General features: G+C 36.7%; 1 protein-coding gene across 1 annotated transcript in view; it reads left to right on the forward strand.

Annotated features, from left to right (window-relative positions):
* The window catches only part of ROBO2 (roundabout guidance receptor 2), a 584467-nt gene that overhangs the window by 546060 nt on the left and 21498 nt on the right, over positions 1-16909 (forward strand). The window contains exons 23-24 of the mRNA XM_080815165.1: positions 8827-9087; positions 13603-13808. Coding sequence (XP_080671291.1) covers positions 8827-9087; positions 13603-13808 — 467 coding nt within the window. The remainder of the gene's footprint in view (positions 1-8826; positions 9088-13602; positions 13809-16909) is intronic.

The following is a 16909-nucleotide window of genomic DNA, read 5'->3' on the forward strand; positions in this document are numbered from 1 at the left end:
ATTTACCTTTTTTGGGGATTATGTAATACATATACATATATACTATAATATATACATTATATAAACAGATGATAGATATGCATATGTGCATATATATATTCATACACACATACATATATATTCACATACATACCTCTATATTTTCTTCTCTACATATTTTTTTAAATATTTTATTTATTTATTTGACACACAGAGAGAGATCACAAGTAGGCAGAGGCAAGCAGAGAGAGGGGGGAAGCAGGCTCCCTGCTGAGCAGAGAGCCCAATGTAGGACTTGATCCCAGGACCTTGAGATCATGACCTGAGCCGAAGGCAGAGGCTTAACCCACTGAGCCATCTAGGCACCCTCTACATATTTCTTTTTCTCCAAAGGTCTTCACCTGCTTTTGTGGGATTGTAATTCCCATATATATGCATAGCATTATTATTTTACTTTTTTAAAATGTTCTCATTCAAAATAGGAAATTAAGAGCATACCCTCTTTTCTCTGACTTTTTAAAAATGTTAAACTTTGCACATGATCTTATGTAAAACATATCAATAATGTAAATGTGCCCATGCCACATGGAGTCTGTTGAAGAAAAACCAAATGTGTGAATTCCATAAGAAAAGATGATTACAGGGCTTAAGGATCTGCATTTTTTTCTAAGATTTTATTTGTCAGAGAGAGAGAGAGAGGGCATAAGCAGGGGGAGCAGCAGGCAGAGGGAGAAGCAGACTCCCCACTGAGCAAAGAGCCTAATGCAGGACTCAATCCCAGGACCCTGGGATCATGATCTGAGCTGAAGGCAGATGCTTAATGGACTGAGCCACCCAAGCATTCCAGTATTCTGCATTTTAAAGGCTATAATCAGAAAATTGGAAAATGGAGCTTGTCAACTGGGAAGAGAAAATAATACTATCAAACATGTATAAGCATAAAGTAGATAATTTGGAATTTTTCTTTTCTTTTTTTCTTCTCCTACTAGGTCTACTTAAAAAACAGACTACAATAGCTATTACCCACTAAAATAAAATTAATTCATTCCAAACAAATGTTAAACTTCTCACTCTATTTTATTGCCTAACAGTAGAATTGAAAATATCATTTCATGAATGAAATAATACACATTGCTGAAGACTTCTATTTTTTAATATAAATTATTTTCTGAACATCAAGCCATAAAATATAAAGTTATTTCTGGATTATTTTAGTATTTAGCTAGGATGTATGCTATTAGAAAATCTTTTCTTTTGTAAAAGATTTCTAGAAATTCATTTGGTACTTTAGATAGGTAAAGAAATATGTATTTCCATTATATATATTCAAAATCTTTGTAGCATGGAGCTTGGTTTTTAATAACCTTTGAGTTATTTACCTTAAGTATCTAGTATTTTCTGAAACAAAAATTTTCACTTTTAACCAAAATAGTAAAATCTTACCTATCACTAAATTGACAGCAAAATCCAATTTTCCTTTTCTTTGGTCTCCATTTCTTGATATATTCTTTATACTTTTTTGTTTTCTAATGTGAAAACCTCATAATATTGAAAAAGGGGGCAGCTGGGTGGCTCAGTCACTTAAATGTCTGAGTCTTGATTTCAGCTCAGGTCATGATCTCAGGGTCCTGAGATCAAGCTCCATGCCCAGAGGAGAGTCTGCTGGAGATTATCTCCCCCTCTCTAAGCCTTCCCTGCCACTACTGTCCTCCACCCCCACTCATGCGTGTGCTTGCACCCATTCTCTCTCTCAAATAAATAATAAATACATGTTTAAAAAAAAGAAAAAGAAGGATTTTTGAACACTTCCTAGATTATTTTATAATGTGCTATTCATGAAACTAACATTGAATATTTTACCAATGAGTTCTTCTATAGAATTGTTTTTATGCTTTGTTTTGAAACTTGTGCAGGTTTAAGGTTCTCTTGAAATACAAACAAGAAAAACTTCAGAAATCACCTTTTAGTTATGATTATTTTTATTGTAGCAATCAAGGATTCTGCAACTGTACTTCCTATGGTAAAATATAGTTTTTCTTTCTGCTGTTTTTAGCATGTCATAATAGAGAACTTATCCAACATACCTTTTTTTCAAGTACATAGTAAATGCTATGCCCGGTGCCAGGAAAAAAAGCAACAGAGATGAAAGAAACAGATACATAATTATTCAGGAAGATCTAGTTCACAGGAGTGGTAGGTAGAGACCAGAAAACACATAAGCCGGTGTGCGCACACACACTATTTTATATGATAAGCCCTAGATGAGCAAATATACAAAATAATCATTTGCATTGTGGAACGGATAATCATTTATGCCAGGTATAAGGTTGGGACAGTCCTATAGAAGCTCAGTTTTGGTGTAGTGCGTAAATAATGAATTCTGGAACACTGAAAAGAAATTTTAAAAAATAAATAAAAATTTAAAAAAAAAGAAAAAAAGAAGCTCAGTTTTGAAGTGAATCTTGAGTCATTTGTTCACAAATAATAGCACCCAGAGTTCCAACCAGCTGTTGAGTGCCAGCTCTGAGCTTGAGGCAGAAAAAACAAAGGACAAGCAATGGTCCCTAACCTAAAGCAGCCTAGGTGCCAGAATAAATTATGAACCAAGGACTACAACAAAATGTTGCTAATGTCACCATTTGCTGCGCAGGTGGAGAGAAATTTCCATAGCTGAAAGAAAAAATATATATAAATATATAGGGGGACCTGGCTGGCTTTGTTGGTTCGGTAACTGCCTTCAGCTCAGGTCATGATCCTGGAGTCCTGGGATCGAGTCCCACATCAGGCTCCCTGCTCTGCAGGGAGTCTGCTTCTCCCTCTGACCCTCCCCCTTCTCATGCTCTCTCTCTCTCTCTCACTCTCTCTCTCTCTCAAACGAATAAATAAAATCTTTAAAAAATATATGTAGAGAGGCGCCTGGGTGGCTCAGTGAATTAAAGCCTCTGCCTTCAGCTCAGGTAATGATCTCAGGGTCCTGGGATCGAGCCCCGCATTGGGCTCTCTGCTCGGCAGGGAGCCTTCTTCCCCACCCCCTCCTCTCTGCCTGCCTCTCTGCCTACTTGTGATCTCTGTCTATCAAATAAATAAATAAAATCTTTAAAAATATATATATATATATATAATGAAAGATAGGAAAAAAGGAATAGCCCCCATTCATTTTCCTTTATACTCCCTACTCTTCCTTGAAAACTCCATCTTATTCTAGTTAAGGTGACTTGCCTTTCCTTAATTTTTTTATTCCTTAAGCTTACTACTCTACCGTAGTACTCATCGCATTGCATTCTAATTGCTTGTGTGTATCCTTCAGCAATCGGTACCTGCTATATGAGGTTTGAAATATTCATAGAGTAAGAGATAATCTGAAAAGGTGTCTTGTGGCCAATTGTGAAGCCTTGTCTGTCATATAGGGATTTTGACCTTTGGATATAGATGATGAATTGGAGTACATGAGGCTAGGGCAGGTGGATAACATTTGGGATACTACAGCAGAATAGCCAATAGCTTGAAAAAATGATAAGGCCATAAGATAAGGCAATGGCAGTAGGATGGAGGAAAGGGATAAATTTTGGAAATATTGCCCAGAATAATCTCAATCTTGAAAAGATGGTCTCTTACTTTTTATTACAATGTTTAATACTGCTTCTAAACTTTCAATATTATTAAATTTCTTTCTAAGCCTTTCTGGGATCATTTCCCCCCATAGAACTAAATACCAAAAGTTACTAAATCATTGTCCAGATAGAAAAGTATTTAATTGTTAATTTAATATTATAACAACAATAGTAAATGTTCTCTCTCATCCATATGCCTCTCTCAGCTTGATAAAAAGGAATTAAAATGTATTCATCCTTAGCTATAAATATAATGTATTTTTATTATTATCATATGATGCTAGTAAGAATTCAGTAGGGATTCAATAGAAATCTGACACTTTGCTTTGTTGCTATACTTAAAGATTGGCAAGCTTTTGTGGGTGTTGAACTGTATTGTATTTTTATTAGTAATTCGGCATTTGTATGTGGCCTTTAGCTAGTTCACATGCAACATTGATTTGTTGTCATCTTTCTTATTATTTACCAGGGAAGACAGATAATATGATGCCTCATACTTCATTGACAATATAAAAACGAAAAACAAAACAAAACCAAAAAAAAAAGCTTTTCCAGGAATGGTTGGCCAAAAGACCTTTGGTTTGGTATCAGGAGCATTTTCAGTCTTCTTTATGTTACCACAAGAAAAAGTTGAGGGTGCCTGGGTGGCTAAGTCTGTTAAGCATCTGACTCTTGGTTTCAGCTCAGGTCATGATTTCAACATCATGGTTCTCAGTGTCTTGAGATCAAGCCCCATATTGGGCTCCTCCACTCAACACAGAGTCTGCTTAGGACTTCCATGCAACACCGAGTACTCATCACAGCAAGTGCACACCTTAATCCCCATCACCTATTTCACCCATCCCCCCACCCACCTCACCTCAGGTAACCATCAGCTTGTTCTCTAGAGTTAAGAATCTTTCTTGGTTTGTCTCTCTCTCTTTTTCTCCCTTTGCTCCTTTGTTTTGTATGAGTGATATCATATGGTATTTATCTTTCTCTGACTAACTTATTTCACATTGCATTATACTCTCTACCTCTAGCCATGTCATCAAATCATAAACATTCTTATTGATGAATCAGCTTGTGTGTTTTCATTTCGAATCAATAAATAGGCTTATCATCTACTATTTTTAAAGTACATGTCAGGTGTGGCTAGACAAGAGTAATTGAATGTCATAATTTTAATGTAGCATAAATCCACTTGAGGAAAAGGTACTATTAACATGTGAAAGGTTAAATTCTTAAAAAAATTAGACAATAGTTAAAGAAACCAACATTGGAAATGGCATAACATAGCGTATAATCAATTTTCAAGTGAATGTGCAAAAATGTCAGTGCAAGTCAGAAGGGTAATATATCAGTGCTAGTTGGCCTCATCTGGAAAATCTTTATAAAAGATATGGAATATAGCATGTAGCTTGAAGGATTTGTAGGATTAAGGTAGATGAAACTGGAGGAGTACAGTTCATTCAAAATAAGTTGAATAATTTCAACCAATAGACCATGATGGAAAAGTATCAAAAAAAGAAAAAAGAAGAAGAAAAAGGAGAGGGACAGGGACAGGGACAGGGAGGGGAAGGAGCAGGAGAAGGAGGAGAAGAAGATCATTATGATGATGAAGAAAACAAACCAATTTATTTTGAGTAGAAAATTCTTGTTCAGAGAAAAACCATCAAAAAAGGTAGGTGGACGCTTAGGCATATTTAGTGCATAGAATAGAATGAACAGAAATGAATGTTTGATTAAAACAATTCTGATGTTTCCATAGACCAGTTTGTAAGTGGTGTCAAGGATTGATTAGTGGATGGGAAAAACCGGAAGCCCTGAATCCAGACAGGACCATGGGTGACAAACTTTGTACACAAAAGAATCTTTTTTTTCCCCCAAACGAAATCTAACTGTGATCTCCAGCGCTAGAAACAGATCCAAATGGCATCATTTTGGAGCAATGTATTTTTTCAGGGCAGATTGGTACTTACATAGATATTTGATGGGGATATGAATTTAACCAATGGTATTTTCCAGTATATAAAAATTGTCATCTGTATCATATTAAAGTGGGCCTGCTTATACTACAATATAGAGGACATTTTGGCAGAGATATCCCTATCAGAGTGTACGAGGCTGCTGAAACACGCTCTTCAGTTCACAGCTCGCCAAGGTAGATTATTCAGGTAGCCTCAGCAAGAGAGGAAAATAGCACTGCTACTGATGATGAGGTTTATTCCCTGTAAAAAAAAAAAAAAAAAAAAAAAAACAACCCTCAGTGACTATCCATCACTTACAGTCCTTCTCAGGGCTGATGAGGCCCCAGGTGATCTGGCACATCATCACCTCCCCTGCCTCAACTATACCCAACTCTATTTGTTGGCTCTTACCAGTTATTAAATTATTTGAGTTCTTCAAATACTGTGATCCTTACTCTTTCTCTGGGCCACCTTTTAGAATAACCCCTTTTCCTATAGTCAGCATAGCCTTGCCCTATCTATCGCCAAACTAGTTTCAGCCCACCGTCTCCCTATTCCTGTAGTACCTGGTATTGCTGATTACTTGCTTGGTACCAGTCTGCCCTACTGGATGCCTGCTCTGTAAATAGATGCACTTTTCTGATACATGGTTGTCGAGTAAATGGGTGATCAACTCAAGGATTTTTTAAGTAGACTTTATTTTTTAGATAGAATTTATTTTTTAAATAGACTTTATTTTTTAGATCAGTTTTAGGTTAACTACAAAACTGAGAAAAAGTACAGAGATTTCCCAGACACTCCTTGTCCCGACACATGCAGAGCCTCTGCCACTATCTACTTTTCCACTAAAGTGATACACTGTTAAACTGATGAACCTACATTGATATATGAGCATCATCCAAAGTCCATAGTTTACATTAGGATTTACTTTTGGTGTACTTCTATGTGCTTAGACCAATGTATAATGACACATATCTACCATTATAATATCATATAGAGCAGTTGGTCGTAAAAATCCTCCATGCTTTGCCTAATCATCCTTCCCTTCGCTTGACTTCTGGCAACACTGATCTTTTTATTGTCTCCATAGTCTTGCCTTTTCCAGAATGTCATATAGTTGGAATTATACAGTATGTAGACTTTTCAGATTGGCTTCTTTCCCTTAATAATGTGCATTTAAGTTTCCACCAGTTGTTTTCATGGCTTCATGGTTCATTTCTTTTTAGCGCTAAATAATATTCCGTTATCTGGAGAAGCTTAGAATTTGCCCTTTCAGTGAATTTTGTCACAGTTCATTTATCCATTCACCCACTGAAGGACATCTGAGTTGCTTCCAAATTTTGGCAATTATGAATAAAGCTGCTACAAACACCCGTGTATAGATTTTTAAATAAATTTAGTTTTAAACAAGATAAGTAAAGACACTTGAGTAAAAATATTCAAGAATCATCTGAACATTTACAAGTTATCATTTGTAAGGGAGAGGATACACGTGTATGTGTGTGTGTGTGTGTGTGTGTGTGTGTGTGTGTGTGTGTATTTATAATAGTCATTTGATTTTTCATTCCTTTAATGAAATCTTCTATATACTAGAAATTGTATTTGGTGCTGGAAATGCAAAGTTGAGAATTACAGAGTTCTTGAATTTAAAGATCTCATAAAACAGTAGGAAAAAACAGAAACAAATAATCCCAGTAGGGGCGCCTGGGTGGCTCAGTCAGTTAAGCGACTGCTTTCAGCTCAGGTCATGATCCCCGGATCCTGGGATCAAGTCATGCATTGAGCTCCCTGTTTGGTGGGGAGCCTGCTTCTCCTTCTCCCTCTGCCTGCCACTTCCCCTGCTTTTGAGTTCTCTCTCTGTGTCAAATAAATATATAAAATCTTTTTTAAAAAATATAATATGGGGAGTACCACAATGTACGTATTTTAGAGTTATAATCAATTCCATATGGTGGAGGCAGAGAAGACTTCACAAAACTGATGGCATTTGAACTGAACCAGAGGAAGAGCAGGAGCTCATAGGCAGATGACCTGAGAATAGTTATATATAGACCCAGAGTTTAGAAAAAAATACACAGTAGGCTGATGTTGGGGAAATAGTGTGAAATTAAGCTAGAAAGATGGGTTCATCAGATGGGGAAGGGTCTTTTAGGCCCTGCTAATGAATTTGAACTTTTTCTTATATTAGTGATAACCACTGAGTAATTCAAAGCACAGGTGTGATGGAAATTAAGATTTTAGAAATATAATCCCTTTGTCTGTATGGACTATAGGATAAAAAAGATGAAGATGGTGTCACAAGAGACTAGGAGATCTAATGGGCTAGTTCACATCAGAATGATTCTGATCTGTGATTATGGAAGTAAAAGGATACTAGGAGATTCGGTAGATATTTAAGAAGTGGAATTTATAGGACAATTACATTCAATAATATTGTTTATCCTATCCTTAAGTCTCCCTTTAAAAGGATCTTTTTGATTAATGAAAATAATAGTATATGGAGAAGGTGTAAATAGAAAATGCCACTGAGAGATATTATGTCACAATGAAAACTGTTTGGATTAATTCTCTATATTCTCTAACCAGAGTCCTTAAAAGCACACTGTTTTTATAAATTATTATTTTCCTTTTTAATATATATTTTCTTAGTCTAGCTTTTGAACCTCTGTCTTATAGATTTTAGATGTCAAGATACAAGGAGCTGTGAGCTTCCACTGAGAAAATCAGAGAATTAAAAGCATCTAAGGGCCATTGAATACATTTTGTAACATAAAATCTTAGTGATTAACATGTCATATGGACTGAAAGGTTGGCATAGATCTAGAATAAGAGTAAGTTAAATTCTCAGACACTTGTTTGACAATCAATCTTGGCATATTCCGTTTGGTATACAAGGATAAACAGCAGAAGAAAGTAGTTAAATCTACAAGCACTAAATTAATTCATTAATTGTCTTTAATTAGCAATTTGGGTTTTCCACGTGAGTAACTTTGTTGGGAAGTTATTGCCTTTTGTAACTGTGGGGTAACAATTAGCTAATAAGATCTTCCAAGAATAAATTGAGATATTGAGATAGCAGATGTCATTATGATTAGAAATTAAGATAACAGCCAGGTGATTTACTGTGGCAGCACCAACAAATTGAAATCAGGATGAAATCAACTAAGAGACCATAGAGGGTGCTGTGGTTCCCGTTGTGGTTGTTATGCATTGCCTGTATCGTTGTGTGCATGTTCACGTGTTTATGTGGCAATATGCTTTTTTTTTTTTTTCTCATTAAACTTCAGGTATGACAGTGATAGCTGGTGCCCCCCATTACCGGTACAAACATACTTACACCAGGGTATGGAAGATGAACTGGAAGAAGACGATGATCGTGTCCCAACACCTCCTGTCCGAGGCGTGGCTTCTTCTCCTGCTATTTCCTTTGGACAGCAGTCCACTGCAACTCTTACTCCATCCCCACGGGAAGAGATGCAGCCCATGCTGCAAGCTCACCTGGATGAGTTGACAAGAGCCTATCAGTTTGATATAGCCAAGCAAACATGGTAAATATTCTCATTAGGTCAGGGGACCCAGGCCTTCAGCACAGGGATCGAGGAAATGTTCGTTGACAATACCTCGCAAGGAGTTCTCATAGGACTATACAGCTGGGAGTTAGAAGTGCTTTTGTGCAACTCATTAACCATCCGGATAAAGAAATTAGTTAAGGAAACATTAAATAATTTGATCAAAGTCACATAACTGGTTAAAGAGTAAACTGGGGCAAGAATTCAGATCTGCTGAATTTCAGGCTAAACTGCTTTTGGCTACACCAGAATCTTTTCTAATTTACAGGTTAGCTTCAATTAGCTTATCCTTGAACTTACTTCCAATGCCGTAATAAAAGACTCCTTTTAGATTCTTCAAAGTGCCTGTGATTAATTCTGTATGTGGTTGTGAATATGTAAATGTAAGCTTCTGCAAATCACATATGGTCCGTGTCAGTTATTAAAAGATACTTGGGCTGAATTAAGTGAGACAGAAAAAAAACCAGTAATATTAGTACATGCCTTAAAAAAATAAAACCTAGAATAAATTACAAATCCCAAATTCCTTTTTTTCTAATCAACTCACACCCTCTCCTAAGGTAGAGATGGCAATCTACTTGGGTATCCTGTGCAAGCATGGGAAGAATACAAGTGGGACACCATCTCACAATTTTATACAAGTTTTTTCATGTGCTCTCTCTTCTCCCAAATAGTGACAGATTAAATCTGACTCTTGAAATCTCAGTGGCATACATCTGATTATCTTCTATTGATTTCCATGATGCACTTCAGGTTAAATTTTTATGAAATACGATTTGCTTTTCTTTTTGATAGTTTTAGATACTAGGATAGTTGATAATGAGATAGATCTTGTTCTTAGTGTTAATGAACTATTTCTTTTAAAAGTACAACAAAATATACAAAAAGATACTAAAAACCAGGCCAATCATATGAAGCTAATTACGAACATAGGTTCTTTTCTTAGAAGCAGAGATTTCTAAACATCTTTTTTCTCAATGATCTGATGTTTTTCAAAGGCCAAAGACAATCTACTGTTAAACAGTATTATTTTGCATCAGGCTGCTTCATAAAATACCTCCATTTAGGTTGAAGCCCGCTGCTTCAAGGATTTCCTTCAGGTTAACTAATAATAACCATGTACTCAGTCATTTAAGGCATAGAATCTAGCTCAGGTGTTCTCAAATTTGATGCATTTTGTAGTCACCTGGGTAATTTTTAAATGTAGTGATACCTAAATGCCACCCCTATATATTCCAGATTGTCTGATCTGGTATTTGACTGAGGGCAGTTATGGTTGGAACCACTGACACTGCCACTACTTACTATCTGTATGACAGTGGGCAACCTGCTCAACCTTTCTGTGCTTCCACTCCCCCCCCACCACCATTTGTAAAATGATGATCCTAATACCAGTTAGCTCATATACGATGCGAGAGCAGAGTTTCCAAGACCAACCTCTGTTCTAAGAATTCACGAGAAGAAGCCATAGAAATCACTGAATATCATGACACTGGAAGTTATGGTTTATTATATAGAAAAGATACAGATTAAAATCTTCCAAGAGAAGAGATGCACAGGACAAAGTCCAGGAAAGTTTCAAAGCTCGAACTTCCAGTTGTCTTCTCCCAATGGATTTGTAGAAAGCATTACTTTCCCAGCAACAATGTAGGACAATATGCATAGAGTATTGCTAACTAGGGAAACTCATACGAATCTTGAGTTTCATGGTCTTTCTTGCAGCTTTGTCACATAGACATGGTTGGTTATCTGCATAGCTGACTTCAGTCTCTAGTCCCTCCAGAAGGCAAGCTGATAAGATGTGACTGAAAGCCCCTATCATAAATCACATTGTTAGACTTTCTGGAGAAGCCTAAGGTCTCCAGATGAACAAAGACACTCCTATCAGATAGGACATTCTAGAACTTAGAGATTACCTCCCTGGAGCACATGACAAAACCTAACTTCTCTTTGGACAAGGTAAATTTTTTATTACACATCACGTTTTTGTGAGAATTAAATGAGTTCTGCTTAGTTCAGTTAGTAGAGCGTGGGACTCTTAATCTTGAGGTTGTGAGTTCTAGCCCCACATTGGGTGCAGCGATGACTTAAAAATAAAATCATTTAAAAAAAGAGGGTTAAATGAGTTTGCTCTTATACAGGACATAGTCCAGTATCTAGCTGTATTACAGCTGTTATTCTTCAGAAGGGCTAGGGTTTTCACCTGAATTTTTCATTGCTATCTTTCCACTCTTAAAAGAGCATCACCTTTAGTGTGTGTCGCATAGATCTTTACAAAATGAGTGAACAAACAAGTTCTTCACCTGCTCCAGGTACCTGTAGGGAAAACCCTGTTTCTTTCACTGAGTATGTTTCTGTTCAACCCAACAATCCTCCAGGGTGTCATTAGCGACCCTGTTTGTAGAAGTTATGAGCGTGTATGTGCTCCCGCAGGATCTCGCCCTTTAGGAAAAATGCCCTCCTCATCTGAGGTGCACATCGGCATCACAGGAGGAACATTTAAAAAAATGCTAATTCCTACACTCCATCTCCAGGGATTCTGTTCGTATTGACCCATGCAGTGCATAGTACAGTGCTTGTCACTACAAGAGATCTATCAATGTTTTGCACCCCCTTCTTATTTCAGTTTATCTCCTACTTCTGCTCATCTGGAGGAGTCCATTTTACACCTTAATGTATATTTGTTCCGTTCAAGAGTTGTCAGCAACGATGTAGAACTAGAATGTCGGTTTCTTTTGGTTCTTTCCAGGACAAAAGTGCACACCATTAGAGAAAAATGAATCATGTATATAAATACCACCTTATAGTCTCTTGCTTATGACTTGACTCAGTCCATCCTTAATTCATAAACAGAATTTGAGGCAACATTTACAAGATGTCAACATCAACACTCAAGATTTTCTGTACCAGTAGTTTAGAAACTTGCTGATTTTTGCATGAATGAGCTATGACGAATGTCAGATAAAGACTTGGGACCTCAGATTCCTGATCTGTTAAGTTAAAAATGGGGCTCCCAGAACTAACATCTTGGGGGGTTTGTTTTGTTTTAACATTGAAAGATGTAGAATGTTGTTACATTGGAGTTGGTTGCAAGTTCAAGAATGCACTTGGGGGGTGCCTGGGTGGCTCAGTGGGTTAAAGCCTCTGCCTTCGGCTCAGGTCATGATCCCAGGGTCCTGGGATTGAGCCCCGCATTGGGCTCTCTGCTCAGTGGGGAGCCTGCTTCCTCCTCTCTCTCTCTGCCTGTGTCTCTGCCTACTTGTGATCTCTGTCTGTCAAATAAATAAATTTAAAAAGTCAAAAAAAAAAAAAAAAAGAATACACTTGGGAGAGGAATGTTAAAGAAATTCTGGAAAAATGAATTATTTTCCCCCAAAATGCAAGTGTTAAAAATCATCTTGTATCTTTAATTCAAAAATGTAGGGTAAAAATGCATAACACTTGACTTATATGTGCCTTAAATAGCCTATGTCTTTTAAATACTTTGTATGGATGCAAAAAAAAAAAAAAAAAAGATAACGTGTAAGTACATGTGGTATATTCACTCCTTAATGACAGTAACAGATAACAATGACTTTCATATATATCATGGCATTTATAATTTAGAAGAAACTCTTAAGTAGTCGCAAAATGAATCAACTGAACCCTAGTGTCCAGCCATGCCATTTGAAATAAGGGACTTAAGTTGGAATTTCACTTTAATAGATTCTAAGACAAAGGGAATAATACAAGTTCTGTCTACTTCACAAGGTCGAGGTTAAAGTTACACATGCATTGCAAAGGGTGTGTTAACACACCCCATGTTCCAAACACAGAGAGTGCTGAGATGAATCTTTTCTACATTTGAGGTGTTTTAGACTTTGGTGGGTAAAACAGAGGCATAAATAAGTAGCTATAACCTAAAGGAGCCATTCCTACTTTAAACTGGGTTACAGTAGATAACACCACTCAGCCTGATTCATGGGTGGGGAGGGGGATGTGTAGGAAGAAAGCCTTGAAGGGCAGGCACTGTCCTCCTGGCTGGGAGAAGGGTTATAGGTATTAACCGTTCATGTGACATTTTTTCTTTGTAAGGGCTAGCAGGTCACAGGGATTACACAGGCTGAGTAGAATTTTGACACTAAACTGTAAACCAAATTATTATATTTGGGGAGACCAAAAAAAAGAAAAAAAAGCTTTAAGCAGTTATTTGTGGCAAATATTCATATTCTCCTTTGGATGATTTATTTGCACAAAAATGTTGGGTCAGTATTTTTCTCTGTGTATTATCCCATAAATACCAATGGAAGAGTATACTAGTCAATACTATTGTTGTTGTTTTGACTAGCCATGTATACATAGCCCGTTGTCTCTGCTGAAATGTAAGAAAGCACTGTAATCTCCAAAATTAGTTAACAGAAAGCAAGAAGACAAAATGAGTCGCCATCACATGCTGTTTAATTCTAATTTGGTAGGATGTTAATGAATTCCCTTTCTCCCCCATTTGAATTCTAGGCACATTCAAAGCAATAATCAACCTCCACAGCCCCCGGTTCCACCATTAGGTTATATGTCCGGAGCCTTGATTTCCGATTTGGAAACAGATGTTCCAGATGATGATGCTGACGATGAGGAGGAAGCTTTAGAAATCCCTCGGCCCCTGAGGGCACTAGAGCAGACACCCGGATCCAGTATGGACAATCTAGACAGCTCTGTGACAGGTAATGGAACTGATTTAATAGGAATAACTGACCTATTTATAACATTAAAATGCATCAGAAATCAAATACTTTCTTATGTAAGATTTATTCCACTCCAGCTATTTCTATAACATTTTAAATATGTTAATATTAAACACAAAATTCAAAAAGGATTTGGAAATACTTTTGCTTTGCTGCAAAAATGATAAGAAAATTCATGAATTTTAAAAAGCTTTAAAGACATGAAAGAAAACTCAATTATATCCAGGGCTTTCATGAAAAGTTCACTCTACTGGGGAACCAAATCTATTACATAAAAAAAACCTTGACTTTTAGAAATGATATATTTTGTTTATCAGGAGCTACATACAAAGTGAATGCAATCTTAAAACGCCTCTCAATATTTCACTCTGTAAAACCATTCACTGATGAAAATAAGCAAGTCTTCAGAATGAGCCTCTCTAAGGTTGCACAAGGTATTATTTTTGGAATGGAGAAAGTGTACAGTGAGATAAGCCATACATTTACGCATTTCATATCTTTGGATTCAATAATTGCTCCTCTTCCAAGAAATATAGTTATTTTTGCTGTTTACTCCTTCGATGTCCTCTGCTTTGCTCACCACGTGAACGGTAGCAATTGCTACTCTCCTAGGACGATCCCAGGACTGCAACATATTGCCAAGGATTTAAGTTTATCCCATTTTGTTGAAAAAACTTGAATCCTAATGTGTACACAGTGAATATGGAGAAACATAAACATTTCATCTTTCTATTCCAGTAGGTATCCCTTCTTTGACACACATGCACAAATGTCTCCTATAGGACTAGAAAGACATAATTACCACAAGCGTAGATCTTGCCTTTGCCTGGCATTGGGTCTTCTCAGAAAATCGCCCTTTTCTGTATTCATCTTGATAATATCGTCTTCATCCTTGGAGGCATTTATCACGGTTCCATTTAATTCATTTGTACTCCAACGCTCCCAACGTAACACAGCTCTCGCACTACGCATTAGAGTTCAGCCAGCGCTGAGGGAAACTTCTTTATGGCAGTGATAGAGAAGGATGAAGACCTATATGTTTCTTCTATATGCCTTCCTGAGTAACACAATGTGATGCACGAGTCCACTTTTTTTGTTTGTTTGTTTTGTATCTTACCTGGGGGCTGTATGCTTGCCAGGCTAATTAAGATTTAAGAACTGCAGATACACTGCTGTGATTTCAAATCCTGATCCAACTGAAGGTGGCAGAGCAAAAGTTTAAATCTTTGAATGCAGAGAGCTAACTTATTAGTGCACTATTATGTTAAGCCCCTTTGCCTGAATTTGTAGCATAATCTTCAGGGTAAAATTATGCATATTTTTGCATATCTCACTAATGATACTGAACTCTTTTCCATTAGGAATGCAGTAAGAATTGCAATAATAACACAAAAAAAAGGCAGTTACAGCCTATGTAGTTCTTTTATTAAATATATAGTGTCAGAGGTGATAAATAAATCTATAAGCCTGCCATTTCATACGTTTCCATGGTCACCTGTTAGTAACATGTTAGGGTATTTAATGTGAATGTGGTTAAAACCAATCTGCCTCTCTCCTTGTAGTGAGTATACTGTTCATTCCAAATGAAGCTTTTATTGCTAAGAAAACAGTCTGTTTTCCTCCTTGAATTCACTGCTTAATTACTGCCATGTATAAAAACCTCAGGGTGTCTAAGTATGTATTACATGATGAATTTACCCTATGAATAATACATCATCTCAGTGGAAGAACTTGTACTCTACAAAAAGTAGCCAAAGAGGAAACTCTTTACTTTCTTCTCCTTTTTTTTTTTTTTTTCTCTTTTTGGCTCTGTGATAACTTTGTGGGCAAGGTATGATCAAAGATTTAATTTGTCTTCTAGTATATAAGTATAATGTAAGTAAATATAAATTAAAATAAGAGCAAATATGTTTTCTCCAAAAAGTGTGTGTTTGTAGGAAGTGTGAGTAAGTTTATAGATGTGTGTGTGTGTGAGAGAGTATAGATAAGGTTTGTGGTTTTATCTGCATGTGAGTGTATGCAAGGGGAAGTATATGCAAGGGTGTGTGTGTGTGTGAGTGTAAATAGGATTGCAAGTGTATTAGAGTGTGTGTGCACATGCACACATGTATGCATACATGGAGATGGTCCCGAGGTTAATGTATGTATCAACCAAATGTTATGGAAATCAACATACTGATGTATATTATTCTAACATGTTTATGTTTTCTTCAGACACTTAAAACTAGCTTAATGTTGCTAAATGAAGTAGGCAATAAAACAGACACTGTTTCCATTGGTTTTTTATGTTTTTAAGATGGTAAGTGCCCACAGAGAGGATTCAGATCTTACTGTAAATTACTTGGGGTTCTAAATTTGTGTGTGGTATGAGGAAATCAGGCATTACTTTGACTTAAATCGCCTGGTAGAGATTTTCACTTTCATGAAACTAATAACCATTTTTATTAAATGGAACAAACAGTTCTATTCCATTCCGTGAAACTCTAAAGCCAACCAGAATGACAGCCCAATGATAACACAGAGATGGGTTAATAAGCCTGTGTATTCAGGATTTTACTTGATATATTACATTCCAACCCTTAACCTCATTAAGTAATATCAGCAGCTAATAAGGTGCCGAACCCATCTTTATAAAGAAATAATTATGTTAATTCCCAATATTTCCATAACAACAAAGTAATTTGTGATGGACCTCTTTAATTTTGAAATAATGGGTCATGAATGGAAAAGCAAGAAGAGAGGGAAATATCTGTAGTTCCATATGCCATAATCTCGTGTCTTCACCTGGCTGGGCTGCTATAACAAAAGGCAATAGACTGGGTGGCTTAAACAACAAGTATTTATGTCTCACAGTTCTGGATGTTGGGAAGTCCAAGATCAAGGTGCCAGGGGATTTGATTCCTAGTGAGTTCCTCTTTCTAGCTAGCAGACAGCCATCTTTGTGCTGTGTTCTTACATGGTAGAGAGAGACAGCAAACTCTTGTCTCTCTCTCTCTCTCTCTTTTTTTTTTTTCCCCCCCAAGATTTTACTTATTTATTTGACAGGGAGAGAGAGAGAGTGAGAAAGCCATAGAGCACAA

Source organism: Martes martes (assembly GCF_963455335.1).
Source record: "Martes martes genome assembly, chromosome: 1".
NCBI classification, from domain to species: domain Eukaryota; kingdom Metazoa; phylum Chordata; class Mammalia; order Carnivora; family Mustelidae; genus Martes; species Martes martes.